Source organism: Dromiciops gliroides, chromosome 1 (assembly GCF_019393635.1).
Source record: "Dromiciops gliroides isolate mDroGli1 chromosome 1, mDroGli1.pri, whole genome shotgun sequence".
Classification (NCBI taxonomy): Eukaryota; Metazoa; Chordata; class Mammalia; order Microbiotheria; family Microbiotheriidae; genus Dromiciops; species Dromiciops gliroides.
In genome coordinates, this window is record NC_057861.1 from 487811772 (window position 1) to 487831796 (window position 20025).

Consider the following 20025-nt stretch of genomic DNA (forward strand, 5'->3'; position numbering starts at 1 on the left):
ATTGAAATCATCCATGTTTGACGAAAACAAACAAAAAACCTGATGTGGATGGGATGAGGGAGATACTAGATTGGGGGGTGGAGGGAAGCAAACGCTACCAAGTGGGAATCTGTTTAAATTTAGGTCAGAATTAAATTCACTGATTAAAAAAAAAAAAAAACCCTCTTTGAAAGGGATAATTTGCTATTATTCCTAAATTAGAACATCACTGAGTCTTATTTTATGTTTTAACGGTCATATTCCTTCAAGCTAAGAAAATCTTATATTGGGCTTTTGTCCATTTAGTTTTATCAGCTCTGTTTTCTACAAATTACCAAAAATGTCCATGTTCTACAAAAGTTCTTAAGTACCTAAGTACCTAAGCTTACTGCTTAGGTAAAGAATGACCTAAGGGGGAAAATTTTGTCTCTTCTTTCAATTACATAATCTTTTTTGTCTTTCCATAAAATATACACTTATAAAAGGTAAAGATGATGCAATATCAGTTCTGCTTTCTATTATGGTCTAATTGTCTTTGCTATGATAAGAACTGATAGACTAGGCACTGAAATTTTCTATGAAGTATAACTGTCTAGGATAATACACTGAAAATAATACTGTTATAACACTTTCAATTTAAATCCATACAACTAATTTTTTAAATATAAACTACATTTCTATAAAGGGTCGATGCTATATATCATCAAATCAAGTACATAATCAGATAAGGCAAATATGTTATTTTATAATAATCTTAGACATAATTCTGGATAGTTTGGGGGAGAGGGTGCCTTTGTACAAGTTGGTGTCCAATACATAAATCTATTAACAATTTTATTAATGAAGAAAAATAAACTACCTTGAAATTCAGAGTTGCTAAGCTTTCTTAACTATTTTACCTTTTAGAGACAATTACATTGTAGTAAAAAAAAAAGGGGGGGTTGAATTTGGAGTCAATCAATAAGTTTTGATGATTAAAAGGGGGTGGGGGTGGAAGAGATAAGCATTTCTATGACCCCTACTATGTGCCGGCCACTGCTAAGCACTTTTACGAATACTATCTCATCTGATTAACTAATATTAACACTAAGAATCTTTTTAATTAAACCCAAATAGGGAGTAAATTCAGCCACAAGATTTGCATCTATTTCTAGAATCCTTGGGTAATTTTTAGTTTTTGAGGTGGGTACTAGGGCAGAGGCAGGAAATAAGAAATATGGGTAGAATTAATAGCTTTTAAAAATAATTTTACAAAGTAATATATTTTAGATCTAAATTACTTTTCTTTTTTGATTATATTAACTTTATCATATTATTATTTTAATTTAGCATCTAATTACCTTTTGATCCTTGCCATGTGAGTTTCTATTTAATATTTCAATTATTATTTGTTGGTTTCTTTTTTTAATAATAAACATTTTTATTTAGAGTTTTGCGTTCCAAATTGTTTCCCTCCTTCCCCCCCACCTCCCTCCTCAAGGTGGTAAGCAATCAGATATAGGTTATACATGTACAATTATGTAAAATATTACCATATTAATCATTTTGTATAATAAAACTTAAAAGGAAAAATGAAAGTGAAAATAGCATGCTTAAATCTGTTGTTCAATCAATATCAGTTTCAAAATTACTTTTCAACTTAACTGTAACATTTATTGCCTAAATTTTTAAAATATTTTATTTCCAAGACACACATTTACTGGTAGCCAATTAGAAAATTATATTTAAATTCTCTTTCCCTCTTCTCTATATCATTAGGATTCATGGTTCAATGCAGTCAGTATAAGGATGATAAATTAATCATTTAATCTTAGGGTTTTTTTATTACAAAATAAAACATACTCAAAATATAGGTTGTTCCAAAGTAAAGCCTGTACCTCTAAAATGAGAATTCTATTAAAGGAAAATATACGTATAAAATGAAAAAGTAATCAATTAACCAAAGAATATATGATAGGCACTGTGTTAGGCTTTAACAAATAACACTGATTGTAGACCACACATAGATTTTATACAACTCAGATTTTTCTTTAATGAGAAGGAGATAGTACTATTTAGACAAATACATTAAATCTCTGGATCAGATAAGTAAAGAACTTTTTAAATAAACACCGCATTTTATTTTTTTTTAAGTCTGGTTTGTAAATATTTTTCTAAGTTTGTATAATTTATGAACTATTATAGAAGCCAGTCACCACTGATTTGGTATACAGAATCATAAAGATGTTAGACCCTTAGAAACATGAACAGTATATATACCTGAAATAATAATAGAAATACTTGAAATTAGTCAAATCCAATTCTTGGGATATATTTCATGCACAAGAACTTACAACCACTAGAAAGAATTGTATACTACATTTTAAATTAATGAGAACACACATTTTAAATTTATTTTGGGGGGGGAAGATTTAAGTAAAATGCTGATCAACAGTGGAAACACAAAAATTAGTTGAAATAGCTCATATAATAACAACATTCCAAATTGTTAATAAATCCCAACCAAGACTGCTCTGACATTTCCCAAGTTTCTAATGAGGTTTTCAGTCTGCTGCACAATGACCATAAAATGCTTTTAAACTTCATTCACTAGCAAAGTTGAAATCGAATATTTTTATTTCTTCTTTGCCTATAACAATTTAACCATAAACAGTGAATAGTAACAACACAAGTTATTATGTTAATTAGAAATTAAATAAAAAGATGGCCTCACAATGGTCAATCATAACATGACATGCTATTACAACTAGAGTAATGTAGTTTAAAAGAACCTTGGGAATTCTGCAGCATGGGCTCCCATGTCAGGGAGAGAGCTACTTCATTCAGTATTCAGTTGCCAGGCTTCAAGTCCTCTAATTTTAGGTCACTTTGTCAACAACATAAAAGTAAAAATGAAGTTTTATGTTATATGGCAAAGAGTACTCTATGTTTTAAGCTGTTTTATATCCTTCCCAGAGCCCTTCACTCAAAGCAAAACTGTGGCAGAATCCTAACAAAGATATTTTGTAACTTTTTTTTAATGCTGACTAATAACACTACCATTAGTTTTAATCATATTTCATGATCAAATCTATTAGAAATTTGAGTTATGACTTTTTAATAAGAAGAATGTGCCTGCTTTTATCATTTCTCATAACTAATAACATTAGTTATAAAAGGTCATCTTATAAGAGGTTCCAAAAAAATTTTCGTTTTACCTTTAGTCAGATAAGTAAATATTTGTAGTAACTGATTCAGTTCATCACATTTTTGCTTTAAAAACTAAAGTGCTTTTGTTTTTAAATTAATGGCTTTGTTTATAAACACTTTTGTAATTTTGCTGGAACTAACAATGGCACTGTTTTTTACATTTAGGAATCAAACCTGCTCATTCATGACATCAGGATCACTAAAAATAAACCTAAAAGGAAATAGTTATTGCTACATTTACATTTCATCTCTTTTGGGAATTTTATATTAGAACTAGGTGTATATGTTTCATCTTAAAAGGATTAGTCAACACTTTTGCTTTCTTTCTGTTCAAACTTCCTGATTCTTATCCATATAGGTATCAATATAGAAAAGAATCTGTAACTTTTAAAAGTAAGACAATAAATAACAACAAAAGAAAACAGACTATAATGTATATAAACTATTTTAAGCACTTTGAAAAGACAACTAACTGGGCATGACTTCTAAATCAACAGGAAACCAACTTTACAGTCTTAATACCACTCCCAACCAATCTTCGCTGGTTATCAATATCATCTGAATCCACATCATAAATTACAGATAGGAAAACAAAAAGAGTTGCTTGTGTACTTATCTAGAATTACAACAATCTGATTCTACTGGACACAGTTTAAGCAATGTGATGCCTTAAGAACTCAAATTATCTTATCTACTTGAGGAAGATATGGGTCTCTACTGGGTTATCTGGCTAAGGTGACAAGAGAGAAAATTCATTTCAAAGGTTTAAGAAACTCTTAAATCCAAAATTAAATTTATTTATGTTTCTATACTTTACTATAATAAGACACATCCCAGGCTATATCAAAAAGCCTTGGAGAAAGGACAAAAGTTCTGTTTTAAGAACTGGTCCATAGTGAACAGTCCCATATAAAACAATATACTTTATACTGTCATTTAGTACCTTTGACAGACTTGAAGAGTGGTTCAAAATGGGACAGAACCCATTTATAAAACTATATAAAATAGTTGGTAAAAAAAAAAATGAAACAAAGGTGAGAAACAGAATTGCAGAATAGGCACTAAGTATTTGAAAAGAATGGAGTTTGAAAAACCTACCAGAAACACACGTTGCACTCATAGTTCTTTGTTAATGTTAGCAACATCTCTGTTAACCCTTACTCTAAATTTTAGTCCATGTTCCTGAATAACTGAATAGAAAAATGATTTAAGTGTCTATATTTTAAAGCTAAAATATTTAATTATCACCCCCTAACCCCCGAGGAACTGCAACAGCATCCTCTGTGAAAGAAGGCAGCTCTTAAGTTAGTGCTTCACATCAGTCTTAAAGTTTATGTTCTCCATATCGATATTAAATAAGGAAAAGAGAAGAATAAAGTTTTTGTAGTGTGGTACTATGTTTTAAATCTCATAAATTCATAATTATCAAACCTATATTCAAATAATTACAAAACTTATCCTCAAGTCAAATACAAACATGTTTTGGGGAAAAAAAATTCCCCTAGTTAAATTTGGACAAATACTCAATATGTGACCTTACTGGCTAAGGCTCTGCAGTTATCTCTGGATTTCATTTATTCATACTATTCCCTATCCACAATTAATCACCAAGAGTAAACTATAGTTAAATTAGTGTAAATTTAATAAATTTAATGGCTAAGTGTTTTTTTAAATAAGAAACATGCAATACAATTTATTCTGAACTATGTACAGTGGACAAGATGAAAACATTTTAAGAAAACAATCTCAGTTTGACAAGTTAAGATGACAATGTAAAAGGTCACCACAGAGAAGCCCCGCTCTCCCAGATAAACCTAGCAAATATCTGCCAATAATGTGAAAAGGAAAAAAAAAAAAAGAAAACCAAGAAGAATCAAAAGTAAGCTCTTCCATTCTGTACAAAACTATACAAAAAGTCAATCAGAAGCAAGTGGAAATGGACAGAAAGTTCTCCCAGGGAAGCCATTACAGGCCCAGGAAAATATGGAAGGCAGAAAAGTCAGAGCAATATCAGGTAAATCAGAAGAAGCAGAAAAAAGCCTTGCCAGGAAAGTGAAAGACCTGAAGACACCCAGTCACCACTGAGCAGGCACTTCAAACTCTATACCAGATTCCAGGAATCTAGATTTTGACCCCTTCCTTTCAGAACAAAAGCAGAACACGCTCCCCATAATGCATTCCTCAGACCACTGTAAGCCAAAGTAGGAAGCAGGTCAATTCACTAACCTCAACACCAGCATCAAAGGTATATGCAGGAAGTCTAAGACAATGTAATCTTCAACATCCAAGTGGGGACTGTCAAGGGCACAGCAGAGGATGCAACAAACTCCCAACAGGAGATCATGCAAGGAAAAGAACACAGAATCCTACCAATGATAGAACCTGCAATAAACCCCCAGGAGAAGCCAGGGATTGAGGCAAAAGATACGGCCTAAAACAGGCCACCTCATCAGATTTCATGGTGGCAGTGGCCTCCAGATTAGAGACAGGACAGGAACAAAGAAGAGCTACTCCAGAGGGGAACATAGAATCCAAAGCCAAGAAGTGAGGCAGAAAATAAGAGTAAACAGAAGAAAATATCAGACACAAAAAAAGAAATCCTATGGATTAAGTCCAAGAAGTACATATCAAAAGATATGTACAGTATCATCTCACAGATATCAGATTGGCTAATATGAAAGAAAATGGAAATGACAAATGTTGGAGGGGATGTGGAAAAATTGGGACACCAATGCACTGTTGGTGAAGTTGTGAACTGATCCAACCATTCTGGAGAATAATTTGGAACTATGTCCAAAGGGCTGCTATAAAACTGTACATATCCTTTGATCCAGCAATACCACCAACAGGTATGTTTCCCAAAGAGATTGAAAGAAAGAAAAGAAAGAAAGAAAAGAAAATGAAGAAAAGAAAGGAAAGAAAAGAAAGAAAAGAAAGAAAAGAAAGAAAAGAAAGAAAAGAAAGAAAGAAAGAAAGAAAGAAAGAAAGAAAGAAAGAAAGAAAGAAAGAAAGGAGGGAGGGAGGGAGGGAGGGAGGGAGGGAGGGAGGGAGGGAGGGAGGGAGGGAGGAAGGAAGGAAGGAAGGAAGGAAGGAAGGAAGGAAGGAAGGAAGGAAGGAAGGAAGGAAGAAGGAAGAAAGGAAGAAAGGAAGAAAGGAAGAAAGGAAGAAAGGAAGAAAGGAAGAAAGGAAGAAAGGAAGAAAGGAAGAAAGGAAGAAAGGAAGAAAGGAAGAAAGGAAGAAAGAAAGAAAGAAAGAAAGAAAGAAAGAAAGAAAGAAAGAAAGAAAGAAAGAAAGAAAGAAAGAAAGAAAGAAAGAAAGAAAGAGAAAATTACCTATGTGTACAAAAATATTTATAGCAGCTGTTTTTGTGGTGGCAAAAAATTGGAAATTGAGGGAATCAATCCCCATTAAGTCCCCATCAACTGAGGAATGGCTGAATAAGTTATAGTGTATGATTGTGATGGAATATTATTGTGCTATAAGAAATTAATAAGAAGGATGGGTTCAGAAAAACCTGAGGCAAACTGAAGTGAGCAGAACCAAGAGAACAGTGTACACAATAACAGCAATATTGTACAATGATCAACTATGAATGACTTAGCTACTCTCAGCAGTACAATGATCTAAGATACTTCTGAAGGATTTATAATGAAAAATCCTATCCACCTCCAGAGAAAAACTGAGGAAGTCTGAAGTCTGAATGCAGATCAAAGCATTCTTTTTTTAAAACTTTTAAAAATTTTCTTCTTCTTGTTTGTTTGTTTGTTTGTTTTTGCAACATGGCGAATATGAAAATGTTTTGTATGACTAAACATGTATAATCAAATTGCTTGCCTTCTCAATGTGGGAGAGGGGAAGGAGACAATCTGGAACTCAGAATCATAAAAACTGAATGTTTAAAATTATTTTTACATGTAATTGAAAAAAATTTTAAATAAATTGTTAGGTTTCATTATTTTAGGGAAATTGAATTGGGGAACATACTAAATTAATTTGGTTTGTATCATATGAAAAATGTTTATCAACTTCTCTGACTTTCACTACCATATTATACATCTATAACCTTACAAGAATGGGAAATATACCAGTCTTTATTTGAGAAAAAGATCTGTGAATCCTTATTTATGTAATGGATTTTTAATGCGAGTCAAATTAACTTGTTCAACTCGAACCTTAATCAATCAATAAAATTTCAATGACTACTATGCATTCAGAACTCAACATCTACCTCTAGCTAATTAAAACATATGACACAACTATCATTGATGAAGCGCACACATGTATTGTTCATCCATCAAAAAGCTACTGAGCCCCAGGCAGCTAGATGGCCCAGTGGATAGAGCACCGGCCCTGTATTCAGGAGTACCTGAGTTCAAATCCGGCCTCAGACACTTAACACTTACTAGCTGTGTGACCCTGGGCAAGTCACTTAACCCCAATTGCCTTACTAAAAAAAAAAAAAAAAAAGCTCCTGAGCCTCTATTCAAGACACTGTGCTAAGTACCAAGAAGAAAAAAATATGGTCCCTGCTGTCATGAAGCTTATGGAGAAATAAAACACATATAAATATCTTTGGTTGCAATTAGGAATTTTGGAGCCATCTAGATTTAATGAGGGCTCTATAAGTTAAATAGAAAAGTCCAAAGAGAGTGGGGATATAATAGGCAACCTAAGTTTAATGCTACTATGCATTACCACAGTCCAAAGCACTGGAAATAGGTTGGATTCTATGACAAACCAATCAAGAGGTACCCCTGATAACTGATGAGTTTTAAGGTCCCTTCCTGCTCTAAATCTATGAGTCTATGGTGATTCTGTGAAGTCCCATAATAATTCAGTACACACCACATAGCTGATATTTACATATTCTATTTTATATTGTTCTTTACTTTTGCCTCCCAGAAAAGATTCCAAGAACCTCAAGGGAAAGCAAATGATAATATTTTCTATCCTCAATGCCCAGAACAATAACCTACACATAAAATGTGCTTAATACATTTGTATATGCTGATAATGAATTAGCAAACATTTTTTTAATGTCAATATCAAATATCCATTGGACTACTTCTTTGTACAAGGAAATATAGTAAACCCTACGTGGGGTTTTCAGAGTATGGATGATATATTTCCCTAAAAAAGTTATAAATTTTCTCTCAGATATGACTGATTTTTTTTTAAAATTTAACAAGACTTCCTATTAATACAGAAGGATAAGAATAGTTATTATTATAAAGGACAATGTCCAAAATGACACAATAAAAAACTGGCATGGATTTTTAAAAAGTTGTTTTAAAGTTAACAACATTGTGTAAGGTAAATTTTTACTCCATTCATAGTTATTTATAAAGGGATAATGATTATTTGAAACAGAAACTATCAAATATTAATCATTTTTCAATATATTTCTTATTAATTAGAAAGAAACAGGATTACAGTATTAGCAGATCAAAGGAATAAAAGAGATTATATATATTTAATATGTTTATAAAACAGCTGATGGTATTAACTAATTTAGCTTTCAAAATTTGTTCTAATTCAAACTGGAGACAAAAACAAAGTCTTTGGCTAATATGAAGTTAAAAATAAGGATAAATGTCAATATTTATGGTAATATAAGTATGTAATATGCAATTAGTGATATATAGTAGGTATTACTTAGGTCTTGTTATAATTATCATTCTCTACTAATGATTAGGAAATAGATATTTACACATGTACACAGAAATCAATACAACAAAGATCATTTTATAACCCAAGTAACTATATAGAGGTAGTGCGGCACAGTGAATAGAGAGCTGGAAGATTTAGTTCCAATTCCTGTGTCTGACACATACTGGCAGTATGACCCTGGGCAAGTTAACTAAGCTTTTTGACATCACCGCTACTATCTAAGATTATATGCACTGGTAACAAGAGTTTCATCATCAAAAATTCCCTATACCAATGAAATCATACAAACAAGGAAGAAAATATTAAATAAAAAGTCATATTAGAAAAATGTCAATAAATATAACTACAGAAAAAATACAACAAAATTATAAGAAAAAAATTAATAAGATCACAGGCTTAAAACATGACTTAAGACTGTAGATTAAGGACTTTTTCCAAACATTACATGTAACAACTGTAAGTATACTAGGTACCACCATTATTCCTGATCGTCAGGTTTGTAACTAACATCACCCATCATTCCTCGCACTCTCCCTCACCAATCCAATCAGCTGACAAATCACACTGGTTCTACTTTCATAATAACTCTCTCATCTAGCCCTTTCTCTCTAGTCACATTCACTCCATTAGTTCAAGCCTTCATCAAGTCTTCTGACTTAGATTTTTGCCTAAGACCCCCTAACTGGTCTCTTTCACTCAAGCATCTACCCACTCTAGCTCATCCTCTACAATGCTGCCAATGTGATTTTTCTTAAGTGCAGATCTACCCATATCACTACCCTACTCAATAAACTCCAGTGATTCTCTATTGCCTCTAGGATCAAATATAAATTGCATTTTGCTTTTAAAGTCCTTCAAAACCTTTCCCGATTTGTCTTCTGGCCTCATTACAGATTTTCTCCCTCTCTAATGGAAAAGATATTAGAAAGGAGTATTGTTAACTTGCTATTATAGTTTCTCCCTCTCACAGTCCACAATTCAGCCAAAGTGGTCTTCCTGTTATTCCTCACACAGCATCCTCTCCATTTCCATACCTTTGCATTGGCCAATGCTAATGCCTGGGTACTGTAAAAAAAACAACCTCATAAAAAAATGTTCTACAAGCAATCTTGTAAAAAAACTTGTTATGCATACATCAGTACTAGACAAATGTGCTTATAGTTCTGGCTCCATTTTGCAAATGGAGCATTGAAACGGATTCCTCTTCCTCACCTCCTCACAGAATCTTTCTCCTTCCTTCAAGATGTAGTTGAAGTACCACCTTCTATACAAAGCCTATATTTTATCCTAGAAGGAGTCACTGGAACTTCTTTAGAGGGAAAATGCTTATTTTCATTGATGTTTATCCCTTATTTTCTATATCCCTTTTGATATCCAGCCAGCTATTCCTTATAACAAGGGGTAAAAAAGGAGGAAACTAATCAACACAATGATGGTATCTGACAGTATGTTCAATATGCCATATTGTACCTCACATCTGCAATGGAAAAGAAGACTGGAACTCTTTATCTTAAAGAGGTGTCAACCTAGACTTCACAGTGTTACTGATCACCATTATCAATTATTCGACTTTTCCTCATTTCGACTCCACACTATCCATTTACAACTTGTCAACTGCATAGTCACTATCACCTATTACCCTGCACATAAATTTCATTTTCCCCAATGACTTCAGCAACTATTTTCCCTCCCTAACCCATCTCCTACCATCATCTTCAGTGTGTTTAAGTAATACAAAAAGCTATCCTGCAATATCACAGTTCCCATTTAAACCTATCCTATTTAATCCTATGACATCACATTTCCTTACTCTAAACTATAATAGCAAGTTAACAATAGTACTTTCTAATATCTTTTCCATTAGTCTCTAGCTTTCCATTCACATCACCACCTGAACCCTATCCTTTATTTCCTCATGCCAAAATGATAAAGTCTAATTAGTCTCCCTGCCTCCAGTACTAAAATGCCAGATTATTACCTTGTTCAAAAAACTTCAATGGTTCCTCAATGCACATGCATGTCCACTCCTTAGACTATCATTCAATACCCTCTATAATCTGACCCCAACCAAGTCTCCCATCTTCTCCAATGGTGAACACTTCCCATTTCTCCCCTCTACTCATTCTAGTCTACACACTGTCTGTCCCTGGACTAAAGTCCAAGCTCTGCCACTTACTATGTGACCATCTATGCAACTCACCATCTCCAAGCTTCAATTCTCTACATCTATTAAAATAAGAATAATAATTGCATTTTTTCCTCACAAACTGTTATGAGGACCAAATAAGATAATACAGATAAAGCACTTTTAAAACCGTAAAGCACAGGGGGGCAGCTAGGTGGTGCAGTGGATAAAGCACCAGCCCTGGATTCAGGAGGACCTGAGTTCAAATCCAGCCTCAGAAACGTGACACTTACTAGGTGTAGGATCCTGTGCAAGTCACTTAACCCCTATTGCCCAGCAAAAAAAAACAAAACAAAAAAAAAAAAACCCCACAAACAAAACTATAAAGCACACTATAAATGTCAGCCATTATAAGAGTTAATAGTCTTAGAATGTTTTAATAAAGAAATGTGGTTGCTAAGCAGTTTTTTTAAAAATCAGATAAGTTTGAAAATTATGAAATATTTACAGTTAATTCAGTAGCTAAGGAATACAAGAAAAATAATGGTGTAGAAACAAACATGAACTAAATTTCAAACATGAAACACCTAATTCAGTGTAACACCAATAAATACTGAACTGACTTGAATTTTGTAATAATCAAGGTAGGCAATATATGTCTATCTGAATTAATTGAGACACAAATTTTTCCTTGCTTTGGGCTCAATTTGAATCTACTGATCAAAACACATACTGCCCCTATTGATGTGCAATTCTGTTCAAGTTTGCCAATAGACTTTATTTATTTATTTGCTGGTATGTGTGTATGCTGTACCACCTTTTAAAAATCATTTATGATCACTTATTATTGACCCTGGAGCATGACATATACAGACCTGCTCATTAGGAACAACCTCCCCTTGTTTCTGGCCCATTTTATTCTCTGTTGTTTTTCAAAGTCCAGTTCAAGTTCCATCTGAGATTAGTCCACAAAACTCCTTTGAACTTCCATAGTACATTCTCTCTTGTATAATTTATTTACCAGGTACTACCTGACATTGCTAATTATTTCTTATATACATACACTATTTCCCAACTATATTCTCCCTGAGGTCTGGGAATACTTCTTATACTTCTGTACCTCTTTCTCAACAGTACCTTACACCTAGCAAGGACTCAAAAAAGTTTTTAAATACGTAACATAAATACATCCCTCAGTGTTTCAGACTTTTTTTATTCATCAGACTTACTATATACTTTTTAAAAGTTTACTTAATGCTCCAATTCTTTGCTTAGAACGTCAGGAAAGATCTCAATATTAAATGGTGGTTCTGACAATGTAAACGCTGGGTTCTTAAGATTCAAGGAAGCTAAATTCATTAAGCTAATAACTATCCTAGTTCTAAAGCTCCTCATGGTTTTCCCCATTATTGCTTAACCACAAGGTAAGTACTCTACCCAGTTCTGTGACCAATCCCATGCCTACTATGCCCTACTAAACTCTAAAACTGTCTAGCTTTGGTCTTGTAACAATGTTCTAATTCTCTCCTGAGTAAGCTACATAGTAGAGGAATCTTCTAGTAGAGTAGCTGATCAAGTTTTGGACTGGTGTTAGATGAAGTCTTAATCTGTCCCTAAACAATATGGTAGGAGAACTAAGAAGTTCTAAGCGTCTCAGTGTTCTGAAACCATAGGTAAGAGACATCTTCATGCGAAATAACAATGAAAGATAAAAAGTTAAGGAATACAATTTAACAATGGAGATTTATCAGATTCTGCCTTTTGTGAGGGTCACAAGGCTCACTCCATCAGCCTCAGCTATCGTAAATGAGTCTCTTCAGAGGCAATGGTGCCTCTCGGTGATGAGAGATGATGTTTAATATAACTAACCAAAATAAGTAAAATGGCACTGACCTTCACCAGTTGTAGTCTCACAGCCCACAAGGTTGAGAAGGATGTTATCATCTTTGTCATCTACTTCACATCCCAGTAACATCCAGCTCTCCACTTCACTTTCTCCACTTTCAGAGAGAGTAATCTCCTTCTCTTCATTTGAACTATCCTCTATGACCATAACCTCCTGAATCTCATTGGATCTCTCTCGTTTAGTCTTTTTAATACCTCTCTTAGGCTTCTTTCTAGATGATTCATTAGAATGTTGATCGCACTGACTTTCCAGTACCTGGTTTCCTCTGTTCTTTCTTTTACATCTGTAGACACTATCTTCATCAGACAAAGAGATAACTTCTGAACCATCTGATATCTGGATGACATCAGTATCTGAAAGAACAATTAAGCCCTTCGGATTTATCTTTTTAATATCCAGTGATTCAGGATCCTCAGAGCTCTTTTCTTCATTGTCTTCCTCCCTAGTGACATCACCAAGGTCCTGTGCATAATGTACTTGGCCATAGAGTTGAAATTCCACTTCACTGTCAACACTAAGTTCACTGGATGATTCGTCACGGTAAAGGTCATCTTCATAAGCTTCTATATTCTCATACCCACCAAACATCATGGAAAAGCAGCAACCTTAATGCTGTAAAAGACAGTATCATACAAAAGATGTGAGTGTTCGGGAAAATGGTGTCAATTTTGAGTGGTATACAGCCATGTTATTATAAAAGCAAAATCAGAAAAATGTGATAGTCCTGGGAATTAATTTTTAATGGCTTTTCACTTAACCATAAAATAATTTTTAAAAATTAAAGGAGATTCTATGGCTATATTAAATATACACATTTCTGATACCTTTATGCACTGATGCTTAACATTCTCAATAATAAATAACAAAATGTCATGAAAATATTTAAATGTGACATAGGAAAAAATCTACTGACAACACACTGGGAGTTTAACATTAAAAGCATAGTTTAACAAGGAGTTCATAGTTATAAAATTCCAAGTGGATGGGGCTAAAGAATATCTAGACCACCACCACCATTTAAATTAAGAAACTGAGGTCTCAAGAGTGACTTACTCATGGTCATTCAAGGCTACTGTCTCCAAACCTAATGCTCTCTTCTGCATCAAACCATATCACATTACCTTTTTTGAGTGGTCATCAAGAAGGAAGGGTATCTTTCAAAACAATTCAAATTGCTGCATTAAGATGACCATTTTCCTCATTAGAAAGATTAGATCACTGATCTGACAGGAAGGGACCTCAGATGCCATTTAGTTTAACCTCCTTATTCTACAGTTGCGGAAACTGAGGCCCTGGGAAGTTAAGTGATTTGCCCAAGGTCCACAGGTAGCAGAGAGAGAATATGAACCTAAAGTTGCTCCCAGAACCAGCCTTCTTTCCACACAGCCCCCTTAAGAATATAATGAATGAATGAAAAAGTATTTAAGTGCTAAGCACTATGGATACAAATGCAAAAGCAAAGATGGTCCCTGTCCCCAAGGAACTTACATTCCAATAAGGGGAGAAAATACACATACAGGGGAACTATTCCAGAAATGGAAGGGTCGAGGAAGAAGCACACACATAGACAAGAAAAGGCAACTGTAGAGGAGATTTGCAGAAAGAAGGGAATAAAATGAAGCCTGGTTAGAGTCTGCCTGAAACAGTGGGTCAGGTGAGGTACAAACCAATCAGAACAGCAGGGGCCCTATGGTAGAAGTTCCAGAGATAAAAGATTAAAACCTACAGGATATGGTCTCTGGTCTGGCAGCAAGATGGCTGGTAAGAAGATGCCCAGCCTAGGAAGTAGAGAGGAAAATTTAAAAAAAAAAAAAAGAACATTTGTAATGAAGCAGAACTAGACTCACAGCACACAGTTGGTATTCATCATGCTGTGACCCAAAGACTAAGAAAAGAACTTAAAAGTAGTCCTCAATTGTTCCCACACTCACCCTTCACCCTTCATCTTTTTCCTTTTTTTTTAAAACAACCATTATCCTCCCTCCTTTTGCAATCAGTTCAGAGTGGGAGACACACCGTCTTTTTCTCCTCCTGCCCTCATACAATTATGAGAAGGGTGGAGGTGGGGAGGGAATCTTTTATATATCCTAATTTCCAAGTTCTGCAATCTACTCAATTCCCATGAACTACTTCTCCATTCCACCTCAGCTATATATAAAATGCTCGTATCTATGATATTGACATCTCCCATAACTATTCTAATTCCATATCAGGAACTTCAAAATTCCTTTATCTGATCACAAACTTTTGTCATTTCATCTTTCCCTATGCTTACAATTCTTAATATTGTTTTTTGTTCTCACCAGAAACTGCAGCCCCTGGCCCTCTCAATGCTTTACCAGGCTATTACCCCTCCACTGGCTACATTCTCCTTTCCCAATCTCAACCTCTTAGCGAACCACTTCAATTCTCTCATCTACTTTTAAATCCCTTGCCCATTATCCTATCACTGATCACACTTTGTCAAACCACAACTCTGTATTACTCACCTCCTTCACTTCTATTCATTCATGTGCTGCTGAAGGAAAATGAAATCACAAAGCCATACTGATTGGGTTCACTATAAATTTATGTTATTAAATCTCAACTATGAGACAATCTTGCTTCTGCTTTCTAGTCAATTCTTTATCAAACTCACCACAATGGCTATTCCAAACCTCAAGACTTTTCAATCTTTCCACAGCATTCAGTTGAGAGCCTTGCCTCATACTTCACCAAAAACCGTTGACATCATTTGACAAGAGGTCCTTCTCACCTCAACTGAGTTCCTTTTCATATTGTTCCTCACTATCTCCTCTGCCACCAGTCTCTTATGAAGTGGTGGCTCTTCTCCGTACAAAGACAAACCTTCCCATGAGCACCCTTCATCCCATCTCTTACTGTCTTTTCCAACAGATTGCCCCCAGCATTATACACCCTTCTCTAGTCCTTATCTCTCCCAATCTAATGGCTCTTTCTGACCCCATACCCATGTCTCAACCATCCTCAAAAAACCCTCACTTGATCCTACCATCTCCACTATTGTCCTATATTTCTTCTTCTGGCTAAATTCCTTGAAAGTCTATTATATTTAGTGTCTCCACTTCCTCTCCTCTTACTCTTTTCTAAACCGTCTGAAATATGGCTTCTAAATTCATAATTCAATTCAAAGTGCTCTCCCCAAAGATACCAATGACCTACTAATTCTTAAATCTAATGGATTTTTCTTAATCTTCATCCATCTTGACCACTTTACGGGGGTTGACACTGTTTGACTACCCTTTCCTCCTACATAATCTCTGTTCTGGGCTTTCGTAACACTGATCCAATACCGTCCTCACACTGCTGAGTAACCTCTTCTCCTTGATAGTGTCTTCTCTCTAGTTTTTAGGACATCAAACTGCTCATTCTCAGTCTCCTCTGCCAAATCTTTATCCAGATCATGCCCTCCAACTGTAGATGTCCCACAGGGACATCTATACTATTTCACTTGGTGATCTCATCAGCTTCCATGGATTTAATTACTATCCCTATGCTGATGATTTTCCAATCGAACTATCCTGCCCCAACCTCTCTGCTAACCTCCAGTCCTGCATTTCTAACTGCCTTTCAAACATCTAAAACTAAATACGCAGTAGACATCTTCAACTAAAAATGCTCACAACTGAACTTATTATATTTCTCCCTAAAGGGGCAGCAAGGTGGCGCAGTGGATAGAGCACTGGCCCTGGATTCAAGAGGACCTGAGTTCAAATCTGGCCTCAGACACTTGACACTTACTAGCTGTGTGACCCTGGGCAAGTCACTTAACCCTCATTGCCCTGCAAAAAAAAAAAAAAAAAAAAATATTTCTCCCTAAAGTCTCCTCACCTCCCACCTTCTCTGTTATTGTAGAAAACAACACCATCCTCTGAGTCCCTCAGGCTCACAATCTAGCTGCCATCCTTGCCTCTTCACTATCTCCACCCCCCTCCCATATCCAATTTGTTGTCAAGGCCTGTCAATTTCACCTTTGCAACATGTCTCCTATATGCCCCCTTCTCTGACACTCCCACAATTCTGGCAAAGGCCTTGATTATTGCAATAGTCTGCTGGAGGGTATGCTTGCCTCAAGTCTCTCCCCACTCCAATCCATCCTCCGAGACTCAGCCACCAAAGTGATTTTTCTTAAGTACTGGTCCTAACCTGTCACTCAATAATATTGCTCAATAAAGTCACTCACCTACTTAATAAACTCTATTAGTTCCCTATCCTCTGTCTGGCATTCAAAGCCCTTCATAACCTAAGCCTTTTGTACCTTTTCAGTCTTCTTACACTTTTACTCCCTGCCATGCCACTTACTCTTTGATTCAGTAACACTGGTCTCCTGGCTGTTCTACAAACAAGATGATTCATCTCTTGCCTCTGGGCAATGCTCTCTCTCCTCATCTCCACTTACTGACTTCCCTGGTTCTCCTTAAGTCTCAACTAAAATTCTATCTTCTACAGGAAAGCTTTCTTAACCCTTAAATGTAGTGCACGCCTTCTTTTAATTATTTCCTCTTTATTATGGGCCCAGAACACCCCAGAAGTTCTCTGGGGTACATCAAAGAACCAGATCAGACTGAGCTAGCTCCAGGACCCCCACCCTTCATTCCAGTCTCCCTCACCCCTGGGGAAATAAATTTGGGTGTGAGAGATGGCTTGAGAGATCCACAGCCACCCCTCACCCAATTCCCCCACCCACCACCAATGGGGGATGGTAGTCCCTCAATAGAGGAACTTTCCACAGTCAGACCACTATCGGACCTCTATAAAAGTATCTGCCTGTCTCCTGCTTGAGGAGACTGGTATCTCAGAGCCATGCTATGTGCCATGCCTTCTCCCCATGAGAAGAAGTCCAAGGATTTTTCTCTTGGTTTCCCTTCCCCAGCCCCTAAATAAACTATTATCTTATTCTATTGGATTTGTGTGCAAGAGGGTGTGATTCTTTAAAGAGGAATTCCTAAGGACCCCACACCCCCCACCCTACTTCCCCACAACACTCTTTATCTGTTATACAGCTTATTTGTACGTTATTTGTTTATATGCTGTCTCCCCCATTAGATTATGAGCTCCTTTCCAGTGCTTAACATAGTGCTGGGCACATAGCAGGTACTTAATATCCAGTCCGATCGCTCCTTCTTAGTCTCCTTTGCTGGATCTTCCCCATGTATCATGTTGCCTAACTGGGCATGTACTCCAAGACTTTGTCCTGGGTTTTCTTTTCTTCTTTTCCAACACTCTTTCTCAATACTATCATCAACTCATATGGATTCTATTATCATCACTACAGAGATGATTTCTAGATCTACAGATCCAGTCCAATCTTTCTGCAGAGCTCCAATGCCAAAATATCAACAATCTTTTGGACATCTCAAACTAGATATTCCATAGGCATCTCACTCTCAACATATTCAAAACAGAATTCATTCTCTTTTACCCCAAACCCTCCCCTCTTCCAAACTTCCCTATTATCACTGAGGGCAAGACTATCCTCCTCACCTAAGTTGGTAACCCTGATATCATCCTCAACCACACACTCTCACTCACACCACACATGTAATCAGTTGCCAAATGCTATCATTTCTATCTTCACAGTATCTCTCCAATATCTCCTCTCCCTCACACAGCAGCCTAGTTAAGGCCCTCATACCCCTTCTTAGACTACTGCAACATCTTCCAATTGGTCTCCCTTCCTCAATTCTCATCCTATTCCAATCCATCCTCCAAAGAGCTGCCAAACTTATTTTTCTAAAGTGTAGGTCTGATCTTGTTAGCCCCTCTACTCAATTAACTCCAGCAGCTCCCTATCAAATCTAGAACCAAATATAGTGTCTTCTGATTAGTATATAAGGATCTTCACAACTTGGGCCCTTACTGCCTTTCCAGTCTTTTTACACTCTACTGCCCTCTATATATTCTACATGAATACTGGCCTCCTTGACGATTCTCACACACTCCATCTTCTGACTTGATGTCCCCCAGGCCTGTAACATTCTCCCTCCTCACATGGTAAGAAGAGCCTTTCTAAATATGTCAAAGAAAGATACATTCTTTGAAGGAAAAAAAGAAATCTAGAAAAAATTGAATAGTGCTCAGAGGAGGGAATATTAGTTATAAAATTTGTTTTTCTATGTACTTTTACTCAAAAGTTTAATTAACTGTTTAAAGACATTCAGTGAAAATACTGAAAAGCATGGATTTCCTGTTATGAAGCTCAAACATGTATGTAAAACACTATTTAAGGATTTATATTTAAGGAAAACTCAGATGCTTAGCTTTGAAAACAGAAATGATTAAGAATCCACTAACTAAACTTTCCTGCTCTGAACATTAACAGAAATTTGGTCTTCAGTCTTGAGAAATATATCTACTTATAATAAATAACAACTATACAAAATATGGAAACATTACAAAAAGTATCCCTTTGGTCCTCTAAAAGTAAAAAACCCAGGGCAAAAATCCACATGTGAAATGCTAATTCAAGTGACAGACACCTCTAGAAAATATATATATTTTTTTGTCGGGGTAATGGGGGTTAAGTGACTTGCTCAGGGTCACACAGCTAGTAAGTGTCAAGTGTCTAAGGCCAGATTTGAACTCAGGACCTCCTAAATCCAGGGCCAGTGCTTTATCCACTGCGCCACCTAGCTGCCCCCGAAAATCATTTTTGAGCTAGAAGGAACCTCCAAGATCATGTAGTCCAATGCCCTCATTTTACAGACAAGGAAAATAGGGCAGAGAAGGGCACAGGTCACACTTCAATAAGGACAGACCAGTGCCTGAACCTAGGTTTTTTTGATCCTGAGTCCCCAGGTGGTACAATGGATAAAGCACTGGGCCTAACACTGGGAACACCCAAGTTCCTAAAATTGAGGCCATTCACTGAGTTTCCTTTTCTCCTGTCTTCCACATCTCCTATCATTCAGATGTCTTCTGCCACTATCTCCTCATTCACATGATGAAGTGGACCTCCTCCTTACCAAAGCTAACCCCTCTACCAAGTGATAATCACAATTTACTGAGAACTAACTGATCCTCACCTATTCCCCATTCCCAGGCCAATGAATTGCCTGGGGCTGGCTGATCTTTGTCAATTCCAGACTCCATTTGTTTTATGGATCTCCCCCAAACAAACTATCCCTCCCAAAGATTC

The 20025-nt window shown here is 35.9% G+C and overlaps 1 protein-coding gene across 2 annotated transcripts in view; it reads right to left on the minus strand.

The window, feature by feature from the left end:
* ZCCHC7 (zinc finger CCHC-type containing 7) overlaps positions 1-20025 on the minus strand; it is a 283186-nt gene that overhangs the window by 257162 nt on the left and 5999 nt on the right. For both annotated transcript variants that reach the window (XM_043978572.1, XM_043978571.1), the window contains exon 2: positions 12857-13481. In XM_043978572.1, the coding sequence (XP_043834507.1) occupies positions 12857-13460 (604 nt within the window). In that variant the 5' untranslated portion in view covers positions 13461-13481. The remainder of the gene's footprint in view (positions 1-12856; positions 13482-20025) is intronic.